Source organism: Protopterus annectens, chromosome 7.part0, assembly GCF_019279795.1.
Source record: "Protopterus annectens isolate FY-2018-M chromosome 7.part0, PAN1.0, whole genome shotgun sequence".
NCBI classification, from domain to species: domain Eukaryota; kingdom Metazoa; phylum Chordata; order Ceratodontiformes; family Protopteridae; genus Protopterus; species Protopterus annectens.
In genome coordinates, this window is record NC_056739.1 from 1242756136 (window position 1) to 1242781524 (window position 25389).

Genomic DNA, 25389 nt, shown 5'->3' on the forward strand with positions numbered 1-25389 from the left:
AGAAAGTCTATTAACTAAGGTAGCGAAGAGGGAGCAAAAGGAGAAAAAGTACAGTAGGGAGTTCCTAAATCTAATATGAGAGACTAATGAAGAGAAAGAGACTATAACAGTTAGATAACTAGAAAATTTTAAAAATATATTTGTACTTAGCTTGACAAATTTGGCGACTCGTCTGACACTGGTGCGGCAAACAAGATCTGAGGTACAATAGAAAGGAGCATTATGGATATGGAAAAAAGCATGAGAGTTTTTGGTCCTTGCAGGCTGTTTTAATGGCTGAGTCGGTTCCAATTTCAGAACTGAACCCACAGGTCAAGGAATAAATAAAGATTGACATCAGATTATTAGATGTGGGTTGACCCTTTCAATTAAATGCACATGCTCATCTGAAATATAATTTCTTTACAGTCTAGCCCAGTTACTGTACCTTGGGGAATAATATGTAAATTGTGTCGAAGTTCCTACTACTGTACTGTACTGATGTACTGACTATACACCTTCTATACTTCAAGCACTTGTGTTGACTAATGGTTTAGGCTAGTGGAAGGTGCCTTGAAGCTTTGGAAGAGGTCTTGCTGTTATTTCCCAAGTAGGATATTACCCATATACTTTAGGCTACTGCAGCAGAGATCAATATGAATATCTGCAAATTTAGGGAAGAAGCAAATCGGCAAATCTTACTTCAAATGAAGTCCAGAAAAATGATTTTATTTGCAAGAAGATCTACTGAAAAGCACAAAATATGGGTGAGCAAAAGGTCAATGTGCACTTGAAAAACACAGATACTGAGGGATCAAAGATACTTAGAAGGCAAGAAGAACTGAAGGGAATGTATGACAACAGTGAATTTATATTTGAGTCTTGTGCCACCTAAATACACACCTTCACAAATCTGGCACCATCACTAGTCCTCTCAGGCTTAGAAAACCTGACCAGACTACAGGAAAAAAAGTGGTGAAACAAGAATATTATTATTGACTGTTACATTACAGTTTGAACTGATGCATAAATAAATCCAGGAACTTTGTGCCACCAACGCTTGATCAGCTGACACTACACAACAGGTACAATGGCAGTGTGTGAAAACAAAAAAGCTCCAAATACTACAGGCTGCTATACAGCCAAGGTACTAGTGTAAATGCATTGTGCTCAACATGAATTGTCAGTAAAGCAAAAGTTTTTCTCCAACAATATTATAGGCTAACATATAGCCTATGTGCTGGTTTGAAAGCAAAGTGCTCAACAGGAATGACTGGCAGTCTACCAAATGTTTTTCTCCTCCAACATCCTAGTATCTTTAGCACAGGATCATCTCCTAAGAATTAATGATGCAGACTGTTAGATAATTATTCCATCCACAAGGCAAGATCCATCATCATAAAAACATTAAACTCACTACTGTTGCAATTATGTATGGAAGACATTTAACAATAGATACAAATACTTACTGAGACTTTAACAATAGATACAAATACTTACTGAGACTAAAGCCTCGGTTACACTGGTGAGTAGGGCAGGACGCAGAGAATGAATAAGTATTTTATGTTCAGTAACTGCAAACACCAACAACGTCACTGCATTTTCAGGTCCCAGGCTTTGGAGTAATGAGGTAAAGCTACCACCACTAAATAAATAAAAAGCAAAGTCAGGCTACTGTAACAAAGCAGACTAACAACATATCAAAATGTGTGTTCTTTCCCTGGAATCAAAATAGATTAAATTCAGTCAAGGGATTAGATTAGCTTCCCAAAACGTAATCCAGACTTCAACACTACAAGACAATACTTTCAATACCATTTAATTAATATAAATCTATCTTAAACATATCATTTTATGTACTCTAAGGTTAAACATACATTTGTTGACCGGGCTAGTCTAACTGGATACATGTCCATTTTCAGTAGAGGCCCAGGGAGAAAAGCTCCAGGAAAACATGCAGAAATTAAAAAAGTAACAAAAGTAGCCATTGTTTCAAAAATGAATTAAAAACTCAAAAATAATTTTTTCCCCCAAAAGATGTGCATAATTATACTACTCAAAGTAACAATAATAATATTTAAGTAACAGATTTATAAGCATATGAATTCCATTACTCTTTTTTAATAAATAAAACAAATACAATTCACCAAAACCACCATTGCGGAGATTGGATTTTTCCTCCACAGATGTACTACCTTGGTGTTTGTATATACAAGTCCAGGTATGGGGTGTTCCTCCATAAGGGGAGAGTATATGGGGGCTTGCCTCCCTGCAAAAAAAAAAGTGTCTAATGCTCACCAAATGTAGTTTACTGTTGGTTAGTTGACATGAATCCAATAAACCACTTGTAGTTTCACCTGGATGAAAGGAAAAACAAAAAAGCATTTTTCTGCAAAACCACAAGATACCACACCATCTCCTAGGAGTAAGGTTTTATCCCAGAAACCCTGACTTATTTATACCAATTCCACAGATGCACAGCCACAGAGAAAAGAAAATGGAAAAAAAAACAGTGACTCAGACTTCTGGTACAGCACTCAAAAGTTACTAAGTCTCCCTGGTCACCCTCCATCACAGAAAATAAAATAAGCACTTAATTCCTGTAAAAAAGCTGATATTCTCTTTTCAATTGGATATGCTGTGCAAGCATTAAGTGACATAGGCAGGTAAGGAAAAAACTCCAAAGTGAAATAAAAATAGTCTTGTATAGAGCTACAAGTCCTGCTGCAGGCCGCATGGAACACCAAGATAGAATACAGTTGAATATGGAAGGTGCAGAGGTTTGATCATCCACATCAGATGAATTCAAAGTTTTTTAGATGTAATTTAGTTCAAGTGCAGAAAGATAATGCTAAATTGGAATGCCTTCTACCCATAACAGCGACTAAAAATCAGGTTTGGGTGCACTTCAGAGCTTTCATGCAAACAGAGAGAGAAATTAATGCCCTAAGAAGGACAATGTAAAGCAAATAAAAAATAATGAGCATGCCTTGGCATAAAAAACATACAAAAATAGAGGGATGCAGAAGTGATCATTCAAGCAACTATTGTTATGGTAAGTTTACTTATACAACTGTACTGCACTCTTCATACTAATCACTGCTGCAGTAGCCTAAGCTACATGGGTAGACTACCACAGCTTAGAAAGGCTGGGAGGAGGAAAAGTGAGCGTCCAGGAACCCCTGAAGAAAAAGCCTGTCCTAGACCTTGACAATGAATCTATGTCTGTAGTGCTTTGAAAGGGTAAATACAGATACCAAAATGTCACTTCTATAATCCAACCATTTCCAAAAAACCACAGCTAAAGCCAAGGTCCTGGAAGAGTGAGCCTCAACACTGCCTGGAATCGCTTTGCTGTTGTGGCTATATGGCAAAAATGTAATAGCATAATACAACCATTTGAAAATAACCTGATTTGACACAGGTTGTCCTTTTTTCTTACCTTCACAAAACAATGAGTAACTGATCAAAGTTCCTCAAAGTTTTAGTTCTGTCAAGATAATATCTAAACTGCCTGTGGACATCCAGAATATGGAGATCCTTTCTACCTCATTTTTAAGTTCTGGAAAGAAGACAGAGAGCTCGATAGCTTGGCTCAAAGTAAATTCCAATACTACTTTTAGACATAAATGATCTTTGTGGAAAATGAGATAAGGCTGACCCACCAACAGAGCATGCAACTCAGATACTCTTACTGCAAAAGTCAATGCAATAAACAAAACTGCCTTCCATGTTAAGAAAAAAGAAGTTATGTTCTTACCATAACGTTCCATGTGAATTGTTCATCTCGCCTTTGTTCTTACACACGGGTTCTGAGCCGATCCTTGGCTCCGAGTCGGCCACATCACCAGCTCTGCATCTTCGAGAAAGCTCGAGGCACAGTTCTATCCCATGATCCTCCTGTGCTAACCCTCAGATCTAGTTTGCTAACACCAGAAGAATCCCACTAGTTACTGCGCCCTAAGCGCATAGAAAAAACACAACCACACTGTCTGATACTCTGTCATCAATAGAAGAGAAAAGATGCCATCCCTGATGTACACTAGGAAGCTCAAGAATAACAATATCTAGAGAAGACTGAACTCGAATGTAGTTGTACCCGTTCTTCCAGAACGCAGGACGGGGGATGGAGGGCGGGAATGTAAGAACAAAGGCGAGATGAACAATTCACATGGAACGTTATGGTAAGAACATAACTTCTTTATGTGAATTGTTCGATCTCGCCGTTTGTTCTTACACACGGGTAGCGTCCCTAGCTCCTTTACCCTGGGTGGCTCACGGGAGAACATTCCTGAGAACAGTGGAACCAAATGTCGTCCTGTCTCTGGAGTTTTTATCTAATTTGCAGTGAGCGATAAATGTATGTGGTTTCGCCCAAGTTGCCGCCGCACAAATGGTATCTAATGGCAAGCGAGCGGCATGGGCTAAAGAAGTAGCAATCGCCCTCGTAGAATGAGCCTTGGGGTTAAAGGGGAGTTGTTGCTTTGATTCTGAATATACAAAATTTATACAGTCTGAGAGCCATTTGGATAAAGTAACTTTTGTTACCGCCTTTCCCTTCCTTTGGTCAGCATATGATACAAATAGTTGATCTGACTTTCTGTATTCCTTCGTCCTAAGTAAAATCTCAGCTGCCTGTGGACGTCCAATTTGTGCAGCATGTATTCCAACTTATTGGAGTGATTTTTGAAGAAGGTGGGTAGTTCAATCGATTGATTAATATTCTGGACCGAACAAATCTTTGGAAGGAAGGATGGATTGGTGCGCAATGTTACCCTATCTGGATGAAAAATCATATATGGGGGCCGGACAGACAACGCTTGCAACTCTGAAACCCTCCAGGCGGAAGTGATGGCAACCAGAAAAAGTGTCTTCCATGACAAAAATTTAAGAAGGGTTGTGGCGGCTGGTTCGAATGGGGGCAACATGAGGTTAAGATTCCATGGGGCAACTGGATTACGAAAGGGGGGACGGAGGTGAAAGGTACCTTTCATAAAGGCTTTGCAAAGTCTGTGGAACATGAGAGCTATCTCCCTGACCAACATGAAAATTAGATATAGCCGCAAGTTGTACCCTTATCGTGGAAGTCGATGCTCCTTCATGAAAAAGTGTCAAAAGAAATTCTAATATCTTGTGTACTGGAGCCCCTGACTGATCTATACCCTGCTGCGAGGCCCAGTACGCAAAACGTTTCCATTTGCTGTTGTACAGCTTCCTTGTGGATGGCTTGTGGGAAGATACAATTATGTGTTGTACTGCAGGGGACAGTAAATCTGACCTGGCTAAGATGGGAAGCGGAGCAGCCAAGCTGTCAGTTTGAGAGACTTGAGAGATGTGTGAGGAACTCCCGACGAGTGCGTCAACAGATCTGGCACTGGGTCCAGAATCCACGGTTCCTCCACCTGATGAGTTTGAAGAAAGGGGAACCAGATTTGTCGAGGCCAGAATGGGGCTATCAGAATTATTGTCCTTTCCAGACGTTAGGCTTTCTGCAGGAATTTGGGAATTAGCGGGACAGGGGGAAAAGCATAAAGGAGACCCGGGGGCCAATCATGTACCAGTGTGTCCCTGGGGGCACCCCCCGGAGGGGTAAGTAGGGCAAAGTAGCTTCTGCATTTGGCATTCAATGGGGATGCAAATAGGTCGCAGCAAGGCTGGCCCCATCTGCGGAAAATCTTTTCCGCTACTTGAGATTTGAGGGACCACTCGTGGGGCAACAGGATGGCTCTGCTAAACCTGTCCGCAATGACGTTGGATGTCCCCGGGATGTGCGTTGCTATCAGAAAGCGTCCGGTAGACACAGCCCATTGCCAAATCCTGAGGGCCTCTCTGCACAATGGATAAGACCTGGTTCCTCCCTGTTTGTTTATGTACCAGACTACTGACATGTTGTCTGTCTGAACTGTCACTATTCCCAGAGGTAAGGACTTGTGAAAGTGTTGCAATGCTAGAAACACTGCCCTCAGCTCTAGGACATTGATGTGCAGGTTGTACTCCAAGTTGGACCATTGAGCTTGGACTGTTCTTCCCTGAAAAAGTCCCCCCCACCCTATCAGGGAAGCATCCGTGGTTAAAGTAGCTATAGGACTAGGCAACACAAACGGTTGGCCTGTTAGGTCCTGACTGTGCATCCACCATAGGAGATCCCATTTGCAGGAGTTAGTAATTAAGATCTCATGAGATAGTGGAAGCTGTCGGTAAGACCACTGAGCGAATAGCATCCATTGAAGAAGCCTCATATGCATCCTGCCTAGGGGGACTACGATAAGAGCGGCTGCCATCATTCCTAGCACTCTCAAGATTTGCTGTGCAGGGACTCTTCTGCTCTGAAGAAGGATAGAATTTGATTTCTGAGGGCTGATACTCTTAGTGGGGGGAGACTGATTTGAGCCAGGGAAGTGTCTAACTCTGCCCCTATAAATGAGATACGCTGTGAGGGTGATAAGACAGATTTTCCAAAATTGACTGTTATGCCCAGAAAGGAGCAAAGGTTGATGGTGTAATCCCTGGCTTGCACAAGACGATACTCGGTGGTGGCGGACAGGAGCCAGTCGTCTAGGTAAGGAAACACTCGGAATCCCATTTGTCTCAAGTGAGACGCTACTACTGCCATGCATTTGGTGAACACCCTGGGGGCTGAGGTGAGGCCAAAGGGCAGAGCACGAAACTGGAAGTGACTGGCTCCCAGCCAGAAGCGCAGGTGATCTCTGGACGCTCTGGCCATCTTGATATGGTAGTACGCATCTTTGAGATCTATAGAGCACATCCAATCGCCATCCTATAGGAAAGGAAGGATCGACTGTATTGTGACCATCCGGAACTTTTCCTTTTTCACAAAAGTGTTGAGTCTGCTGAGGTCCAAAATTGGCCTCCAGTCCCCTGTTTTCTTTGGAACTAAAAAGAACCTTGAGTAAGTTCCGGATCCTATCTGGTCCGCTGGGACTGGTTGGATGACTCTGTTTTCGAGCAGCCTTTTTATTTCTATGGCTGCCTGGTCTCATAGACTGGGTGGAACATCTGGGAGCTTTTTGGGGGCAGGTGGAATTTTTATAAATGGAATGTAGCCTCTGATAACTATGCTTTTTACCCAGGAATCCGATGTAAGATTTATCCAGGCCACTGGGTATAAAGCCAAACGACCCCCGACTGCCTCCAGAGTAGGACAGCCGGGCATGCACTCAGGAGTGCTGAAAGGGCTTCCCAGAGAACGTATCTCTGTCGCCCTGATTCTGTGGACCCCCTCTGCCGCCTGGGCGGCGTCTTCCATTTCTTCCCCCTACTCTGCCTCTGGAGGGGGCATCACTCTGTGTGGGCTGAAAGGATCCCTGAGTCTTTCGGAACCATATTTTTCCGCCTCTTTGCCCTTTGGGGTATGGTCTAGATGGGGCAGAAAAACGGACCCCTACGGCAGACAGGGTCTTCCCTTCTTGCTCGCACCTAGTGAGAGTCTCCTTTACTTTGGGACTAAACAGTGAGGCACCATCAAAAGGGGCGTTAGCAAAGGAAGACTTGAAGGCTTCCGCAAAGGAGCATAGGCGCAGCCAGGATTGTCTCCTCAGAGCAATTGCTGAGGCTGCCGTCCTACTCGAACCTTCGGCTGCATAACAAATGAGCCTCATGGACGAGTTAACTATGGAATTGAGGGTGTTAAGGTGTGCTGTCACTTTCTCGGAGACAGCAACATCTGTATTGCCCTGGAGAGTATCTCCCAGTTCCTTGAGGAGATCTCTCTGTAGATGCGTGAAATGCGTAAGGTAGTTCAGCGATCGCATGGAAAAAGTCACAGAACTAAACATGCGCTTCCCATACCTGTCCATCGTCCTAGAATCCTTATTAGGAGGATGAACAGAGGAAGATGATTCGGACATTTCCTTCTTAGTGGCTGCCGCCACCACCATAGTACCCACTGGCACTCCTTTAGTCAGAAAGCTTTTGTCTTGAGGGGCCGTGATATATTTGTTGGTTCTGCGGGGGACCGGTTCCACTGTATCAGGTGTCTCCCACGCCCTTCTCGCTATCAGGTCCATGAGATCGTCAAAGGGAGGGGTCACCCAGGAGGTAGAAGGTTGAGCCCCAAATGCCTTCAGCAACACCGATTCGTCTACAGAAGGGGCAAGGGTCTGCCAGTCTCCCCTCTGTTTCAAGATTTCCAAAATGTCAGCAAAAGAGACATCTTCAGAGGGGGACCGTGGGGACCCTTCTGCTTCATCCAAATTGGTATCAGATGTCAGAGATTCCTGTGGGGAATCAATGTGCCTCCTCTTGCACAATCTTTTCCTCAGTACATCCTCAGAGGGGGCTTCTGGGGAGGCATCCGAGGAACCAGGGGTGCCCTCTGGGGCTGGCTGAGGCATTGGGTCTCGACGCTTGGTAGGAACCGAAGGTACAGAAGCAGAACGTGGACCCTTTGGGCGAGGAGAAGAAGATGCCGATGACGTATGTGTCTGTTCAGACAAGACCTTCCTCATGATGTCGAAGGCACCGGTGCCCCGGCCCGAGGACCCCATCGGTTCCGAAGAAGCCGATAGTTTCCCCAGAACCGGGACCACGGGCTCCGACCCTGAGGACGGATCCGAGCTGATCTGAGCCGAGGCCCCAAGGGGGAGAGTCGGAACCGAAAGTTCGGTTCGACTGTCCGCCCCGGAACCTAGGAAAGATCGTCGGCTCCGAGACCCCCCCGGCTGGTTCCGAAGGTGTCGAGGTCAACGGTGCCGATAGCGCTACTGGAGGATTAGGCATCGAGGGTTCTACAATCATCGGCTCTTCGATTCCTGGCTCCGACGACTCGACGGGTCTCGGAGGAGGATTTGTCTCGGGGGCGGGAAGAGCCTTGAGTTTCAAAACCAATTGGGATGAAACCTCGATTAGTTTGGACAGAGCAGAGTTCTCCATTAGCTTCTGTACCACTCGGTCCACGTCAGAGTCGGAAAGCAGCCTCGAAGAATGGGTCGAAGGGGCCGAAGCCGTCACCGAGCGAAGGATTGAAGGCGGTGGTACCTCCGACACCGGCTCCAATACCTGAGTCTCGATCAGAGACAAACATTCGGCGCCCGACCCCGAGGTCTTTGGAGCCGGCGTCCGAATCTGAAAAGAGGTGCTCGGAGCCGAGGACTTAGGCTCCGACACTCTTGAAGACTTGGACCCCTTCGAAGACTTGGACTCTTGTTCAGTCTTATCCAGGGCCTCCTGAAAGTCGGGTTTTAATAACCTTCTGTCCACCAACTTCCTGCGCCTTTCTAGCATGACCCTCCCACTGAAGGAATGACGGATGGAACAGTCTTCCTGCAAGTGGAGAGCGCCAAGACAGTAGACGCAGGAAGAATGGTTATCAGTTATGGACATCTTTTGTCCACACTGACACCTTTTAAAGCCTGACTTAGCTTTTTCAGACATACTAGCACTCTAAGATATCTAGTACACAAAATACTAACAACACACTATATATATATATATATATATGTATATATAATAACACACTATAACACTCTAAATATAGGAATAATACTTATCTCTCTATATATAAAGGGAAGAATAAGTTAAGGCAGAAAAAATAACAATTTAAATCCTACTGTCAGTCCTGACAGAACAACAACAAGGCCTTAACTGAAGTAAAACACTAAACTATTTAAACTACTTTAGCTATATGAAAACACACTCTCTAATAAACTTATCACACTCTACACTACTAATCTACTTTTTAAACTACTTTTAAAACTATAAACTTCAAAAAAGGATAGTATAATAGTATGAAAAAATACTGGCCCGAGCCCCTCACGATGCGATCTGCTGCTAGCGGCAAACTAGATCTGAGGGTTAGCACAGGAGGATCATGGGATAGAACTGTGCCTCAAGCTTTCTCGAAGATGTAGAGCTGGTGATGTGGCCGACTCGGAGCCGAGGATCGGCTCCGAACCCGTGTGTAAGAACAAACGGCGAGATCGAACAATTTCACATATATAGTTGTGTAAGAACTTACCATAAGAGTAGATTCTTATTGATCACTGCTGCACTGTTACTGACAGGATATCCTGCCAAGATAGCCATATATTCAGTCAATATAATAAAACCTGGGTGCCTTCTCTTGCATCATAAATCTACTGTATGACCCAAATCCAAAGGCAGGAGGTACATAAAAGAAGTACAATCCTGAATTACTTCAGAACTTGCTTTCCCCAGACTAAAACAAAGTAGTAGAAAGGAAGGAAGCTATTTATATATGTACATGTCCACCAATCAAAATAAAAAAATATGGAAGAGGTCCACCTCAACCAGGAAAGAGAACAAGCCCATAGGTGTATAGGAGGGAGTCAGGGATGCAATACTGCAACGGTTACAAGTAGGGTATTTGGTATCTACTGCTAGGTTAAGTTCCTAAGGAACTATACTATGTCCTTCCAAGATCACTGTTACAGTATTGATGGCAGAGTACTAAAGGAATGGAGGAGGAAGGAGGAACAGAATTGTGGTCCAACACGCCCTGTTCTAGAAAACAGATCCGGCTTATAATGTTTAGTGAAAGTGTGGACAGAGAACTAAGTAGTTACCTCAAAAATAGTTCTAAAATTTAATTCTTCACAGATGTGCTGTCCCCAATCTGGGCCAGTAATCAAGGAGTCTGAATCCTCATCACTGACACTGGAGAGGGACATTCACTTGGAATACAAATGGATACACTCAGTATTTCCAGATGCAGACCTCTCTGCATCAAGCACAATTTCCCTTAAGAGCACACAGGGAACACAGTCAGCCCGGGGTCTGGATTTCTTTATATCCGTCTCCCTCCAGGGCCCCAATAAGGCTGCCCAAAATTACAGCTATAGGGTTAAGTCCTAAGCAGAGTGTCCAAGCCAAGTACTCCAGCATCCTCTCTGCAAAACCAGTGCTTCGTGTCCTTGCTCCAAGTAGCTGACACACACACACACACACCTGGGAAAGGCTGGCACACAGCCCAGACTATAAAGTAATTACTTACACCAGACACTCCAAAGCCAGTTACTTTAAAGCTCTTACAAGGATACCCAATTATGCTGAGTGAAAGTAATATTAATACAAATGGGAATGCTGACCAAACAGCCAGGCTTTCAAGAGTGGCCACAGAATCACCAACAGATATAAGTACTTTAAAAGTTTAAAATATTCTCTAAAGGACTTGCCACAGTGAAAAGTTTAAATATATTTCATAATAAAGAATAAAAGAACATGAAAATACTAAATATATATTTATAATAAACACTGGAGTTTCAGCCACAGGAAATATTAAAAATAACACAGCTGGAAAGATTCAACAGTTACAGAAAAATACAACTATTCTCACTATATTTTCCTGACTGATCTAGAGAATTACTGTTCCTACTTTACTTCACAGAGCAAGGCAAGATGAAATCTAGCAACTGTATTTCGCCTGCTTGCTGATACATTGTTATTGTTTATTCTGCATTTATTCTGTTATTGCACTTGTTTCTCAGTTTGTTACTTTTAAAATCTGTAACTGTTGCAAATTGTTTGTGTAGGCTGTGATAGCCGATTTATAGCATTTATAAGTGTTTACTGTATCTGTTTCTGCTTGTTTTCTGGAAAAAAAAAAAAAAATCTCTTGTTTTCCCGCCTTACTGAGCTAGAATAGTTCAGTTTCAGAGCTTGCTGATCCCTGGGCTTTGTTTGCAGTTCCTGTTACTGATCCTTTACCTAATCTGGAAGAGAGGAAGTTCCCTTGCTTACCAGTGGGAGTGGGAAGCATTGAGCTGCCTGTTGGTCCAGTTTTGTGAGGTTTCAGCCAGCAACTTGTAGTTTATTGGTCGTTTTGGGCCAGTTCCTAGCTTCTTTCAGCCCCCTGATATAAAAAACGCTAAACGCGCATTTTTTAGCTTGTACCTACTCAGCACAAATCCTCGTGGTGGCCAGCAGAGTAATCCAAGCTTCAGAGAGCTAAAAAAGCGACTTTACCTGATTTAAGTATATTTTTGTGGCTTTCCACTTCTATTTATCTAGCAACTGTATTTCGCCTGCTTGCTGATACATTGTTATTGTTTATTCTGCATTTATTCTGTTATTGCACTTGTTTCTCAGTTTGTTACTTTTAAAATCTGTAACTGTTGCAAATTGTTTGTGTAGGCTGTGATAGCCGATTTATAGCATTTATAAGTGTTTACTGTATCTGTTTCTGCTTGTTTTCTGAAAAAAAAAAAAAAAAAAATATCTCTTGTTTTCCGCCTTACTAAGCTAGAATAGTCCAGTTTCAGAGCTTGCTGATCCCTGGGCTTTGTTTGCAGTTCCTGTTACTGATCCTTTACCTAATTTGGAAGAGAGGAAGTTCCCTTGCTTACCAGTGGGAGTGGGAAGCATTGAGCTGCCTGTTGGTCCAGTTTTGTGAGGTTTCAGCCAGCAACTTGTAGTTTATTAGTCGTTTTGGGCCAGTTCCTAGCTTCTTTCAGCCCCCTGATATAAAAAACGCTAAACGCGCATTTTTTAGCTTGTACCTACTCAGCACAGATCCTCGTGGTGGCCAGCAGAGTAATCCAAGCTTCAGAGAGCTAAAAAAGCGACTTTACCTGATTTAAGTATATTTTTTGTGGCTTTCCACTTCTATTTATCTAGCAACTGTATTTCGCCTGCTTGCTGATACATTGTTATTGTTTATTCTGCATTTATTCTGTTATTGCACTTGTTTCTCAGTTTGTTACTTTTAAAATCTGTAACTGTTGCAAATTGATTGTGTAGGCTGTGATAGCCGATTTATAGCATTTATAAGTGTTTACTGTATCTGTTTCTGCTTGTTTTCTGAAAAAAAAAACAAACAAACAAATATCTCTTGTTTTCCCGCCTTACTGAGCTAGAATAGTCCAGTTTCAGAGCTTGCTGATCCCTGGGCTTTGTTTGCAGTTCCTGTTACTGATCCTTTACCTAATCTGGAAAAGAGGAAGTTCTCTTGCGTACCAGTGGGAGTGGGAAGCATTGAGCTGCCTGTTGGTCCAGTTTTGTGAGGTTTCAGCCAGCAACTTGTAGTTTATTGGTCGTTTTGGGCCAGTTCCCAGCTTCTTTCAGCCCCCTGATATAAAAAACGCTAAACGCGCGTTTTTTAGCTTGTACCTACTCAGCACAGATCCTCGTGGTGGCCAGCAGAGTAATCCAAGCTTCAGAGAGCTAAAAAAGCGACTTTACCTGATTTAAGTATATTTTTGTGGCTTTCCACTTCTATTTATCTAGCAACTGTATTTTGCCTGCTTGCTGATACATTGTTATTGTTTATTCTGCATTTATTCTGTAATTGCACTTATTTCTCAGTTTGTTACTTTTAAAATCTGTAACTGTTGCAAATTGTTTGTGTAGGCTGTGATAGCCGATTTATAGCATTTATAAGTGTTTACTGTATCTGTTTCTGCTTGTTTTCTGAAAAAAAAAAAAAAAAAATATCTCTTGTTTTCCCGCCTTACTGAGCTAGAATAGTCCAGTTTCACAGCTTGCTGATCCCTGGGCTTTGTTTGCAGTTCCTGTTACTGATCCTTTACCTAATTTGGAAGAGAGGAAGTTCCCTTGCTTACCAGTGGGAGTGGGAAGCATTGAGCTGCCTGTTGGTCCAGTTTTGTGAGGTTTCAGCCAGCAACTTGTAGTTTATTGGTCGTTTTGGGCCAGTTCCTAGCTTCTTTCAGCCCCGATATAAAAAACGCTAAACGCGCGTTTGCGCGATTTAGCGCAGAGCTGCTACCGTTGCACACTAGGGCAGCGCCGGTTAAGCAGATTTAAACTATTAGGGCTACCTAAAGTCCACTCTTCAAATTTTCCCTTAAAACTACCTTCCTCGAACTATACTACTGATCTAATCAGCATATCCTATAACTAAAAAGATCATCTCTACCTAACTCCGAGTAGCCTACTCTGTATCTGTCAAACCTAGAACTTGCTCCTACAGTACTTATCACCGAGATACAGCACTCTTGTTATAGATAGTACCCCAAAAGGAAACCCCATTTCTCGGACACCCACATCCCCCGGAATCTCTTTTTAAAGTTTTTTGTCTATTCCTTCTAGCATGTCGAGGGATCAGTTGCTAGTATCCTCTCCTGCTCAGCTGGTGAACCTGGGAATATTGAGGCAATGTTACAATTGCCTCATGTACACAGACAACCCTCTCCCCTCCTCCCACAAAACACAAATACATGCGAGAGATGCAACTATACGGCCAAACTGGAGGCTGAGCTCTCTCAACTTAGGACTGGCAAGACCAGACAGGAGGAGAAGGTTACCACACAAACTATAGACCCAGTCTCACATAGTACCATCACAACCTCAAATCATACACATAAACACACAAAGACATACTCGGAGGCTCTGATCAGAAATCTACCAAAACAGCAGAGGCCACCAAAGCAGACACCCAAACAACCACCACCTCAGAACACAACACCTGCAACACATAGACCTCACAGTCAGAGTGTCAAACAGTCACAGCCCTTAAGGCCAAACACAATGCCAGACACACTAGTCATTGGTGACTCCATAGTCAGACACACTGGCGTCCCGCTCACCAGACTGAGTAAGGAGAGTTACAGTAAGCTGCCTGTCGGGCTAGAATCCGCCACATAACACAAGCACTCAGGTCTCTCAACAGCAGGTACAAATACGACTCAGTCATTGTCCACGCTGGTGTAAAGCGACCTGAGGCGTACCTCCTTGGACTACATGAAAAGAGACATTGAGGAGCTCTCTGATTATGTAGCCCAGGCAGGTATGACCCTGACCTTGAGCAGTATCCTACCTTCACCAAGAATGATGCCACAATACAGAGATAAGATGATCAGCTTTAACAATTGGCTTAAACTCTGGTGTCATTCAAAGGGGATCCAATGTCTGTCTGCCTGGGATGACATGCTGGACAAGCCACGCTGCCAAGGGCGGCTTGCACCTGTCACCCTGGGATTCGGATATTGGCAAAGGCTCTTGCCACCCCATAGTGCCTTTTTAGGCAAGGCTCAAATTCTAAACCTACCACCCTAGAACACAAAAAGGAAAAGACTAAGGGTAATGCTGCTCAATGCCAGAAGTCTAAATCTCAAAATGCACGCACTCAAGGCCCTTCTCAGTATGGAGAACATCGATGTCTGTGCTGTGACAGAAACCTGGTTCAAGGCTCCTGAGAGCACCCCAGCACTAACAGGTTTTACCTCATACCATGCGTTCCGGCCCCAAAATCCGGACAATACCAAGAAAGGAGGGGGGGTATCCATATTCATCAAGGACACCCACACCTCAAGACTGGTGGCAACGCACGATGCATCGGAGACCATCCAGGTGCAATTAACCATAGGCAAGACTGCTCTGCAAATTGTAGCATGTTACAGGCCACCCTCACAAACTCAGGAACCTCACATGGCTTTCCTGAAAACACTGGAGGCGATAAATGTATCTCCAAACACCATCATACTAGGTGACTTCAATTACCCTAATATAGACTGGGAACACTACTCAAGCCCAAACACCCTAGCCCAAAAGTTCCTGGAATTCATAAACTCAAATGCCATGGAACAACTAGTCACCATCCCCACAAGAGGAGAAAACATACTTGATCTCATCATCACGGACATGGGAGCACAATGTTCAACACCGGAAGTATACCCCTCACTGGTGAGATCAGATCACAAACTAATCTTGCTGGAGGTCCTCATCCCACCCCCACCTGAAATAAAAAAGACCACAGTAAAAAACTTCTCGAATGCCGACTTCACACTTCTAAAGACTAGTGTGGTCTCCTTTAAGGCCCCCGAGCCGGCGGAAAACAGTACTCAAACCGCTGAATCACTTTCAAATGCCTTCTACCAGCACCTCCAGCACTGCATGGATAAGGCAATCCCAAGCAAAACAAAGACACTCTGTACCAAGGGCAAGCGTCCAGTCTGGTGGACCCCAGCCATAAACAAACTCTACAGCAAAAGGAGGAAGCTACTACAAGATAGAGCAAAATCCTTAAAAGGTAAGACACCCTTGATCACTATAAGTAAAAAACTAAGAGCTCTCATAAAATCATCCAAAGCAAATTTTGAGAGAAAAATAGCTAAAGACTCAAAGGACAATCATAAGGCCTTCTTTAGCTATGTTAGAAACCTGGGAGGAAACTCCCAGATATGCTCAGAACTAGTTCAAAATGATGTGAAGATTGCTGATCCTACAGACATTGCCAACATACTGGCTGACAGGTTCAGTGCAAACTTCTTCCCCCCCTCCCCCCAAAAGGAGAGATATCTATACCAAATGGTTGCAGCCCCCCAAACATCTCAAACGCCCAAGTGAGAACTGCTCTCTCCAAAGCAAAAAAACACAGCATCCATGGGACCTGATGGTGTCCCAGGCTGTGTGCTCCACGAACTCAACGAGGAATTAAACCCACAGCTAGGACAGCTGTTTAATCATAGTCTCACCTCTGGATACATTACCCAGGAGTGGCGCACTGCGACTGTGGTCCCACTTCACAAAGGCGGTGCCTCCACAGACCCTGGAAATTACCGGCCCATTAGCTTGACAAGCCTTATCTGCAAAGCTATGGAGAGGATCAAAATGGACCTCATAAATAAAGACATAGGGAATTTGCAGACTTTGGATCCAACCCAGTTTGGCTTTGTCAAAGGCAGATCATGCCTTTTAAACTTGGTTGACTTTTTCGAAACAGTCACCAAAGCCATTGATGAGGGAAAGGCAGTCCATACAGCCTACCTCGATCTGGCGAAGGCCTTCGATACAATACCCTACTCGGGTATCATTGAAAAACTCATCAGCTTAAATGTTAACCCATACATCACAAGATGGGTTGCAAACTGGCTGAGTGACAGAACCCACAGGGTCAGAGTTGCTGGCGCCATGTCAGACTCAAAGCCTGTCACAAGTGGTGTCCCACAGGGCTCAGTCCTGGGCCCACTCTTGTTTGGCATCTACTTTTCAGTACAAGCAAACACAGGAGGGTTATGGCTGACAAAGTTTGCAGATGACTGCAAACTGGCCATAGTCGAAAACACATCTGACACAGATATCCTTCAGAAGGGTCTCACAGAAATGGATGACTGGTGCCAGAGCCATGGCCTAAAGTTAAATGCCAAAAAATGCATAGTCATACCCTTCGGGAAAAACAAGGTTACCCCTAGCTACCATATAGGTGGTAATCCTCTGAGCACAGAAGAAGTTATCAGGGACCTGGGGACCCAGGTTGACAGTAGCCTGTCATTCGACACCCATGTAGCTAAAGTAGTTAGGAAGACCTTCTACATTGCCCACCTCATCATGAAGGGATTCACATCTAGATCAAGGGAGGTCATAGTCTCCCTATACTCATCACTCATCAGACCAATGATTGAGTACAATGCCCCATTCGAATGTATCTGACCCGACACTTGCAGCAGCTAGAGGCCACAAAGTTCCTCACCAAAAGGATAAAGGGTCTCAAAATCTGTCCTATGCTGCCCGACTGAAAGAACTCCAGCTCTATTCAGTCGCCACGCTTGCTCAGAGGTGACCTTTGCCTGACATACAAGGCCATGTCAAACCCAGAGTTGATGAATATGCTTCACCTCAAAAATCTAGATCCGTCAGAGCCACAAGGGCGGGAGACTTAAACCTCGACACGGCTATTAATAGGACGTGCTGGAGGGATAGATTCATCACCCAAAGACTCCCTATGCTGTGGAACAAAATCCCGGTATATGTGAGGCAGAGCACCTCGCTGGCCTTGTTCAAGAGAAATCTTGACCAATGGATGGGAGATCGCAGATATACTCCAGGGATTACCTCAGTGTCACTGCTAGACAGAGGCACAGCAAAATAATGGGTATAGTTCCCCATACAAAAGGGGTGGCTTAAGCCACAAAACTATGGGCTAGGCTTATAAATGCCCTCGGGCAGATAGCCTAGTATGAACCTATGAACCTAAGTAGGTGAGGGATCCTTCTATGTCAGGTTCCAAGGAACAAATTGCCCTGTCTCACCTAATATTAAAACATTATTTCTGTACAGAATGACGTCACATGTATCTGGTCATCTGACTTCTGGTTACCATGCAACCCCTCCCATTGATAGAAACTGCCAGGATTTAGCACCTATATGTCAATAATATACACAGAAGAGCATTGCTCAGACATGGTACAGCCTCTGGAAGGCATAAATCAATTACACCCTTCTAATCCTCCTACAGAGACTAGCAAATCATGCTTCTTACTGACACTGCGTCTCTGGCTTTATGCAAAACTGAGAGATAACATCTTTATGGTCTAGGCCCAGTAATTTAATTTCTTACTATTTCTCAAAGCTAGCTGACACTGAGCTTAAACTCTTCTCTTCCAGTATCCTCTGTTAAAGCATATGCATTTATATAGCTGCAATAACACATGTACATTTCGTTCTGACCAGCAGGGTAAACTGGTGGTACATTTTTAACAGAAACAGCTTTACAAATACATCTTCAACATAAGAATCTGTACAAATCAGTTTGATATTCAAACATATAATTTTTAATTAAAGTCCAGCTAGCTGTGCTGGCATATGCTATACATTTACTGCCCTACTTCTGGGATAGCTGGCAATACCTCATATCATCACAGAAGGCTCCAGAATATATTAACTTCCCTGATGAAATAAGCCTAGACAGAGTTAAGAAGCCGTTTCCCATGAAAGGCGTAACAACAGAAAATGGCTTGGGAAATCCAGGAGGAGATGGTTTGCTTAGAACCATACAAACCCATTTTCTTTTCTTGAAGAGAGACAGTCTGATTTCCTAATGTCCTTACTTTTGTCCAGCCAAAACCCAAGTTGTCTATTATGCCCATACAAATAATGAAGAATTATTTATCCTCTGTTTTGAAGAGAAGGAAATTAGGATGGGAGACTGAGGAATAGATTTGAAGATAACTCATTAACCACCTTGGGCATAAAATAATTAGTGTGACCCTATCCTTGTGGCAAACAAGGGTGAACAGCATCAAAGCTTGTAGCTCAGACATTCTTTTAGCTGAATAGTCAATAACAAAAACAGTTTTCAGAGTATAAAGCTTTAAGAAAGAACTGACAGCTGGCTCAAAAGGATCTAGTGGGAGTTAGGTCCCACGAAGGTGGAATAGGCATCCTGGAAGAAAACTGTGGTGGCTGTAATACCTAAAGACAGTAAAGACCCATCAGACCCAGTTCATATATACCCATTTCACTTCTAAACCATGATGATAACAAAGTGCTTATGTCTATAATAGTTAAAAGAATGGCAAAGGAGTTGCCAAAACTGATACATAATAGAACAATGTGGTTTTGTGGAGGGGGGGGGGCAAACATTTGACATTAGTAAAATGATGATGATCCAGAGGGAAGCAGAATGTAAGAAAATACCTCTGTTGGTGGGTCTTGATGGCGAGAAAGCATTTGACAGAGTAAGCTGGGATTTTATTAGTAGTCCAATTAAAGCATTTGCATTCCCTAACACAATAAGGTTAATTAGCTGGACATATGAAGGACTGGAGGTGAACATTAAAGTGGGAGTTCCTCTCTGGTAACTTCTGTTTGAACAGATGAACTAGGCAGAGGTGGCCTCCTTCCCCTTTGTTCTTGTGTTACATTTAGAACCACTGACAAAGAAAACAAGAAACTCAGAAACTCAAGGATATAACTGGAAAGCAATCCAGAAAAGTTGGCTTTATTTGCAGATGATATTATTTTGTACCAGGTAAAAACAGAAAAGGACATTTCAGTGCAGTGGAACATTCTGAGACAGTTTCAAGTTTTTTGGGGGGATATAAAATTAATGTAGATAAAACAAAGACTATAGCTGTAAACTACATGCCCACACATGAATTGGTTCAGCAATACCCATATTTATGGGGATATGATAAAATGAAGTATTCAGGAGCATGGGTTGAAAAGTATTCTGTTATGGCAGCTAAGGATACGTGGGAAGAGACAAATCAAAAGATAATACATAAACTGAGTCCCTTTAGTTTTATATACAGGTCATGCATATTTTTTATCAACTAAAGGAGAAGCTGTGGACAGCAATTAATAAAGAGTTGAAGGATTTTATCTAGGAAGTAAAGAGGGAAAGGGTCAAGAGAGTTAAGTAGATCCTTTCAATAGAACAAAGTGGTTTAGGATTACCTGATTTGAAGGGATAATTAAGAGCTACATATATGTAACACAAGCAGAAAGCTATAATTCAAAATTGGAACGTATGATAATGAAGCAGGGGGAAATTCAAAAAATAAGCAAAGAGTAAAATTTTGGATGCAGATCCTTAACAGCCATACAGAATATTACATTCATAAAGTAGTAGAAATTACTTTAACAACTAAGCCAACAGAAGAATGGAGAAAGGAGATTCTAGTGATAGATATGACTGCAACTAGGAGTACAGAGAACAAGTAAGACAGAGCTAGAATTTACTGAAGAAAACTGGCAAAGGAACCAAGGTACTGGGAGTAAATAACTAGAGAAGGAACGGTAAAAGAACGGGAAGAGGCCAAGAAGACATTTGGACTGCAGGCTAGAGACTGCCTTCCCTATCAGGGATTGATATGCAAACAGAAAAGTATAGGGGAATCTTAAGTGAAAGACCTGTTCTGGTAGAGTTTTTAACTGAATCTAGAGCAGGGGTTGCTGTTTAAAAAGGCACAATTAGTATATCATGTAAAATATTGCACAGTAACTATAAGAATATATCAGAGGAGGTTAGAAGAGAGAGAGACAGGATGCGCAATTCACAAGGAAACAATGAGAGGGCATATGTATGGCTCCCAAATTTGCAACAAAGTCTAGAAAATTTAGGATTTCTGCTACATAAATGTTAGCATAGATATTCTTATAGCCCAAAGCAGACTACAAAGAATTTTTCCTCAGACTGGTGGCAAATGTTGGAGATGTGATTGGGAAGAAAAATTTAACTGGGAGCATATGCTTTGGGGAATGTAACGAGTTGGCAGACTTTAACAATTCCCTACAGAGTACTGTGATAAAAATATTGGGTGAGCACACTGGCATAACGAAGGAAGATTTTTTTTTTAGATGAGATATAGGATTTGAAATGTGTAGACATAATAAGACTTAAGTTTAATTTTGGTGGTTCCCCAAAAGCAATCACTAGAAAATGGAAATCAAAGTCTAAACCAACTGTACCTGAAGTAGTGAATATTGTAACAAAAATAAAAATTGGAAGTGGGATCTTTAGAAAAGGGTAGGAGCAAATTAAATAGAAAAATGGAAATTATGGGAACAATGCACTGAGAATAATGTTTTGATGAGTGAGGTTTAAGAGAAGGCAGTAATTGAGCAATTTATGTAATGTTGGATTGATGATAATTGCACAAAAGAATATATGTGATGCATAATGTTTGTAACTGGGATGTTTGCCTTACTTTTATGTAAATGTAAGTTTGCCTGTCTTAAATGATAATCCAATAACAGGCGCTAAAAAAAGAAATGTGAGAACAGAAAAAAAGAAGGTGGAATAAGCTTTCTTAGTGATCTAATATAGAAGCCTTTCAAAAACTGTTTGACCTCAAAGCATGCAGAAAGAGGTGGATCTACAAGCAAATATGGCTGACAAATGAGCTTTCACAAAAGAATATGTCAGGCCATAGTTGAACAACTCACAAATAAGAAAGAATAGTAGGGAATTCCACTTGAAAAGGGACTTTAGGTTCTTTCGGCACCACAAAGAAAAACCCTTTCATTTTGAAGTATAAGACTTTCTAGCAGTTTGCTTTCTAGCCTTCTGTAAAACCTGAACTACAAACTCTGAAAAGTGGTGCCTGAAAGAAATCAAAACTCTACCACCCGGTTAACTGCAGAGTTTGGAGATAAGGGAGGATAAGAGAGACCTTTTTTCCATTGTGAGAAAGTCCATCTTGTGGTAACATGTGATGATTGCCCCTAGTCTGGTGGAAACAAAGGGAAAACCAGTGCTGTCTGGGTCGCCAACAAGATTTTTGGCTTGTCCTTCATAATTTTGTGAAGGACGTCTGGAAACAAAGACAGGGAAGGAAAAGTGAAGAAGAATCTCCCCTTCCAAGAACAAGACGCAGTGTCCATCTTTCATGCCTGAGGGCATGTATCCCTGGAACAGAACAGGTTTAACTGTGAGTGGAGGCAAACAGATCTACCTGGGGAATACCCCACCAATAGACAATGCCCAGGAAGACCTCTCTCTGTTTTGCATCCATTAGTTAGGATCTACTCTGGATCTGCTCAGGGTGTCCTCCACAGTGTTAATTTCTGAGGGAATGCCTGAAGACGATGGTTGTATTGAATGGTAACCTTTCATGCTATCAAGGCCAGTCTGCAAGGACAATAAGAAAATAAGACATTGCATCCCCTTGCTTGTTTATGTACCAAATGTCTGTGATGTTGTCTGCAAGTGCCCTAACATTATTCAACAACTAAAGGGGCAGAATCAGCTCCTTCATCTCCTTGATGTTTATTTTGTGTTTTTCTTTGGCAGACCAAAATCCCCCCCCCAGACCGTACCATACTGGGCGCATCCATGTACACCCCTTGACAAAGGGGAAGAACCAGAAAATGTATTCCTGTATTGAGAAAAATCGGACTGATCCACAAAAGCAACACATCCCTGATGAGAGCAAAAGGAGGATCTGGAAGTATAACAGGTGGCAGTGCTGAAGCCAAACTGTCTTGTGATACCAATGTAACTTCCTCATGAGGAGTCTAGTATAGAGAAGTATAGGAATAGTTGATGTCACTTACCAGAGGTCCCTCAAGAACTCTTCTGCTGAGGTCATCTGCAAAGGAACAAGGTTCTAGAAGAACCTTTTCAAAGACAGAACCTTTTCTGAAGGAATGAAAGTTGTCATTAAGGTGTTGAGCCTGTAACCCTAGTCAGAACAGATTAACTAGATTTTTTTCAGGTTCAAGGTGAACCCCAGACTGTGAAGAAGGTTCACTGGGAAATTGACACCTTTCAGAAAAGTGTCCTGAGAAGGAGCACTGATTAGTAGGTCATCCAAGTAAGGGAATATTTGTATTGTAACACAAATCCAAAACAAGAAACCAGCCAACGGAAACTGCAAAAGGGAATGACTGGAGCCAGACACTTTGTGAATACCCTTGGGGCCACAGAAAGGCAAAAGGGTAAATCAAGAAACTGAGGATCTTAAGTATTTTCTGAAAGGCATGTGAAGGTATGCATCCTTTAAGTCGAAGGTCACTAGAAAACCCTGAGGAAAAATCATATGGAACAGGGACTGAAGGGTTAGCAATTTGAAGCTTGGAACTTTCAAAAAGGTGTTGAGAAATTATACATCTAGAATTGGCCTCCAGGTGCCCTTCCTTTCTGGAGACCAAGAACATCCAGGAATAAAATCCCCTAACTGACTGGAGGGAAGCGGTTGAATAGTGCGCAGTTAAAGGAGGTCCTGTAAGAGAGGAAGAACAACAGCCAATTAGTTTTGAGGCAGCTGAGGGACTCCAGAAAAGGGTGGGACAGTATTTCAAAACATTTTTCAACCTTATTCTATGATAACAGAGAACCCACCTACCAGTGACTGTCTTCCAGGTTGGCAGAGATGGGCAAATCTTTGGGATTGGGGAATCTGACTCACAAAGAGGCAGGTTTTTCAAAAGAGAAACGCTTCAAACCCTTGGCATCCTGTCCTTATTTATCTTGAAACATTTTTTTTTAGTCTTTTTGCCTTTCTGGGGTTGCTTTTGATCTTGTCTGACAGAAGGACCAACCTTAACTGGATAGTTCCTCTAGAACCTGGGCACTAGGGAAAGCAAGATATGCCTGAAAGTCCTGAATGGCTTTCACCTTTTCTTATAAGGATTTAAAAACAATTACAGCACCAAAAGCAAACAGCTAAAGTTATTCAGAGGGGAACCCAGGAATTTGGTCTTGACTTCTCAGGTAAAGTTTGGAATCTTAGCCAAAACTTGGGTATAACAGACCCTGAAGTAGCTGCCCTTGAAGATGCATCTGCAGCATCATAACTGCACTTTGAATGTCTGACCACATGAAAGGCAGAGCAGAAGACCTATCAGCTTCTGGCATGGCACTCATTACGTCATCCAGATTAGACAGGACAGATAAAAGGTAACTGGTCTTCTGGATCTGATAACTGATGGCCTTAAAAGCTAGGGTGGCTGAGGCATAAATGGTTTTACCATATCTGTCTATGGCTCTGCTATCTTTGTCTATAGGCGACACATTAGTGGAGGGTAAAAGATTAATGCATTTTTCCCATAAAAATGGAAATCACGGCTGGGTCAGAGGAATATTTTTTAATAAAGAAATTTTTGAGCATCACAAATTTTATAAAATCTATCTGGTTTCTTAGGAGCAGGAGTGGAGATTCAGTATTCAAGGAAGCATTTGTGAACATACCCCCCACAACAGGGGGGTAGACTAAGGGTTTAGGAGCACCCATGTCCAAAACACCATAGCACATCTGCTGTGCATCAGTGCTCTTAGTGCCCTCCCCATTTAAAATGTTAACATAATTTTGACCACAATATCCTGAAAGAATGGTCCTCTAAAGGAGAGCCTGGAGACAGGGTGTCATTGTCATCAGAAGCCACATCCAAAGGAGAATGGTTCTTGGTGAATATGCAAGAGAATCATCACATCGGAATCCTGATCTTAATCCTCAGAGGAAGATTCCCTATCTCTCTTCAGATGGTAAAAGGGGGGACAGCAGCAGAAGCTTGAAAATACTGAGAAGGCTGGAGAGACATAATGGCTTTAAAAGGCCCATGAGTAAGGTTTGTCATTCTTTCTAAAGATCCCCTTATAGGCTGAGGAGGAGAAGTGTGTTTGGTCTCCTACCCCGCCCTCCCCTACCCCCCCCCCTTTTTTTGTTGGAACGTCTCCTTGGAGTAATCATGAGGGTTCAGAGCCCTGATGGACTTCTACCAGGGAACCAAGTCCTTTTAACTAAAATCTGAGGAATAGATTTACCACTTCTTGTCTGCAGTACAGGTTTCACCAGCACAGGGACATCCAAGTAGGCAACTCCATGTCACCACAGATGCATTTAAGATAGCAGGAGCAACCAAAGGAACAATATAATCTGAAGAAGGAGATGTCTGGGTCGGGCTGGACAGGTGAAGCTTTGTCCTTAGCCCTCTTAGCTTTTTAACTGGTAATGGCTGGATGGTCTGGGTGGGAAGGTTAAGATAACACTGTCCATGCGCAAGTTCTTTCACCATTTGGTTTCTAAATAAATCTAAGGAAAAGAGATGAATGCTAAGGATCTTCGGGACATTGGACTGACAAACAACAGTCTTTGTAGTTATGTCCAACACCTGGAAAAAAAAAAGGACACTTTAGGTGGTGGTCCCAGTGAGAAATTTGCCTCCCATAGTTACATTTCTCTCTCATGGATGACGTACAAAAATTTAGAAGCAGCAATTAAAAAAGGAAGGATCCCCAATGGCATACCTCTC

The 25389-nt window shown here is 42.7% G+C and overlaps 1 protein-coding gene across 1 annotated transcript in view; it reads right to left on the reverse strand.

Moving 5' to 3' along the window:
• DENND4A (DENN domain containing 4A) overlaps positions 1-25389 on the reverse strand; it is a 2763357-nt gene that overhangs the window by 1726340 nt on the left and 1011628 nt on the right. Inside the window, exon 13 of the mRNA XM_044077857.1 lies at positions 1480-1624. Within this exon, the coding sequence (XP_043933792.1) occupies positions 1480-1624 (145 nt within the window). The remainder of the gene's footprint in view (positions 1-1479; positions 1625-25389) is intronic.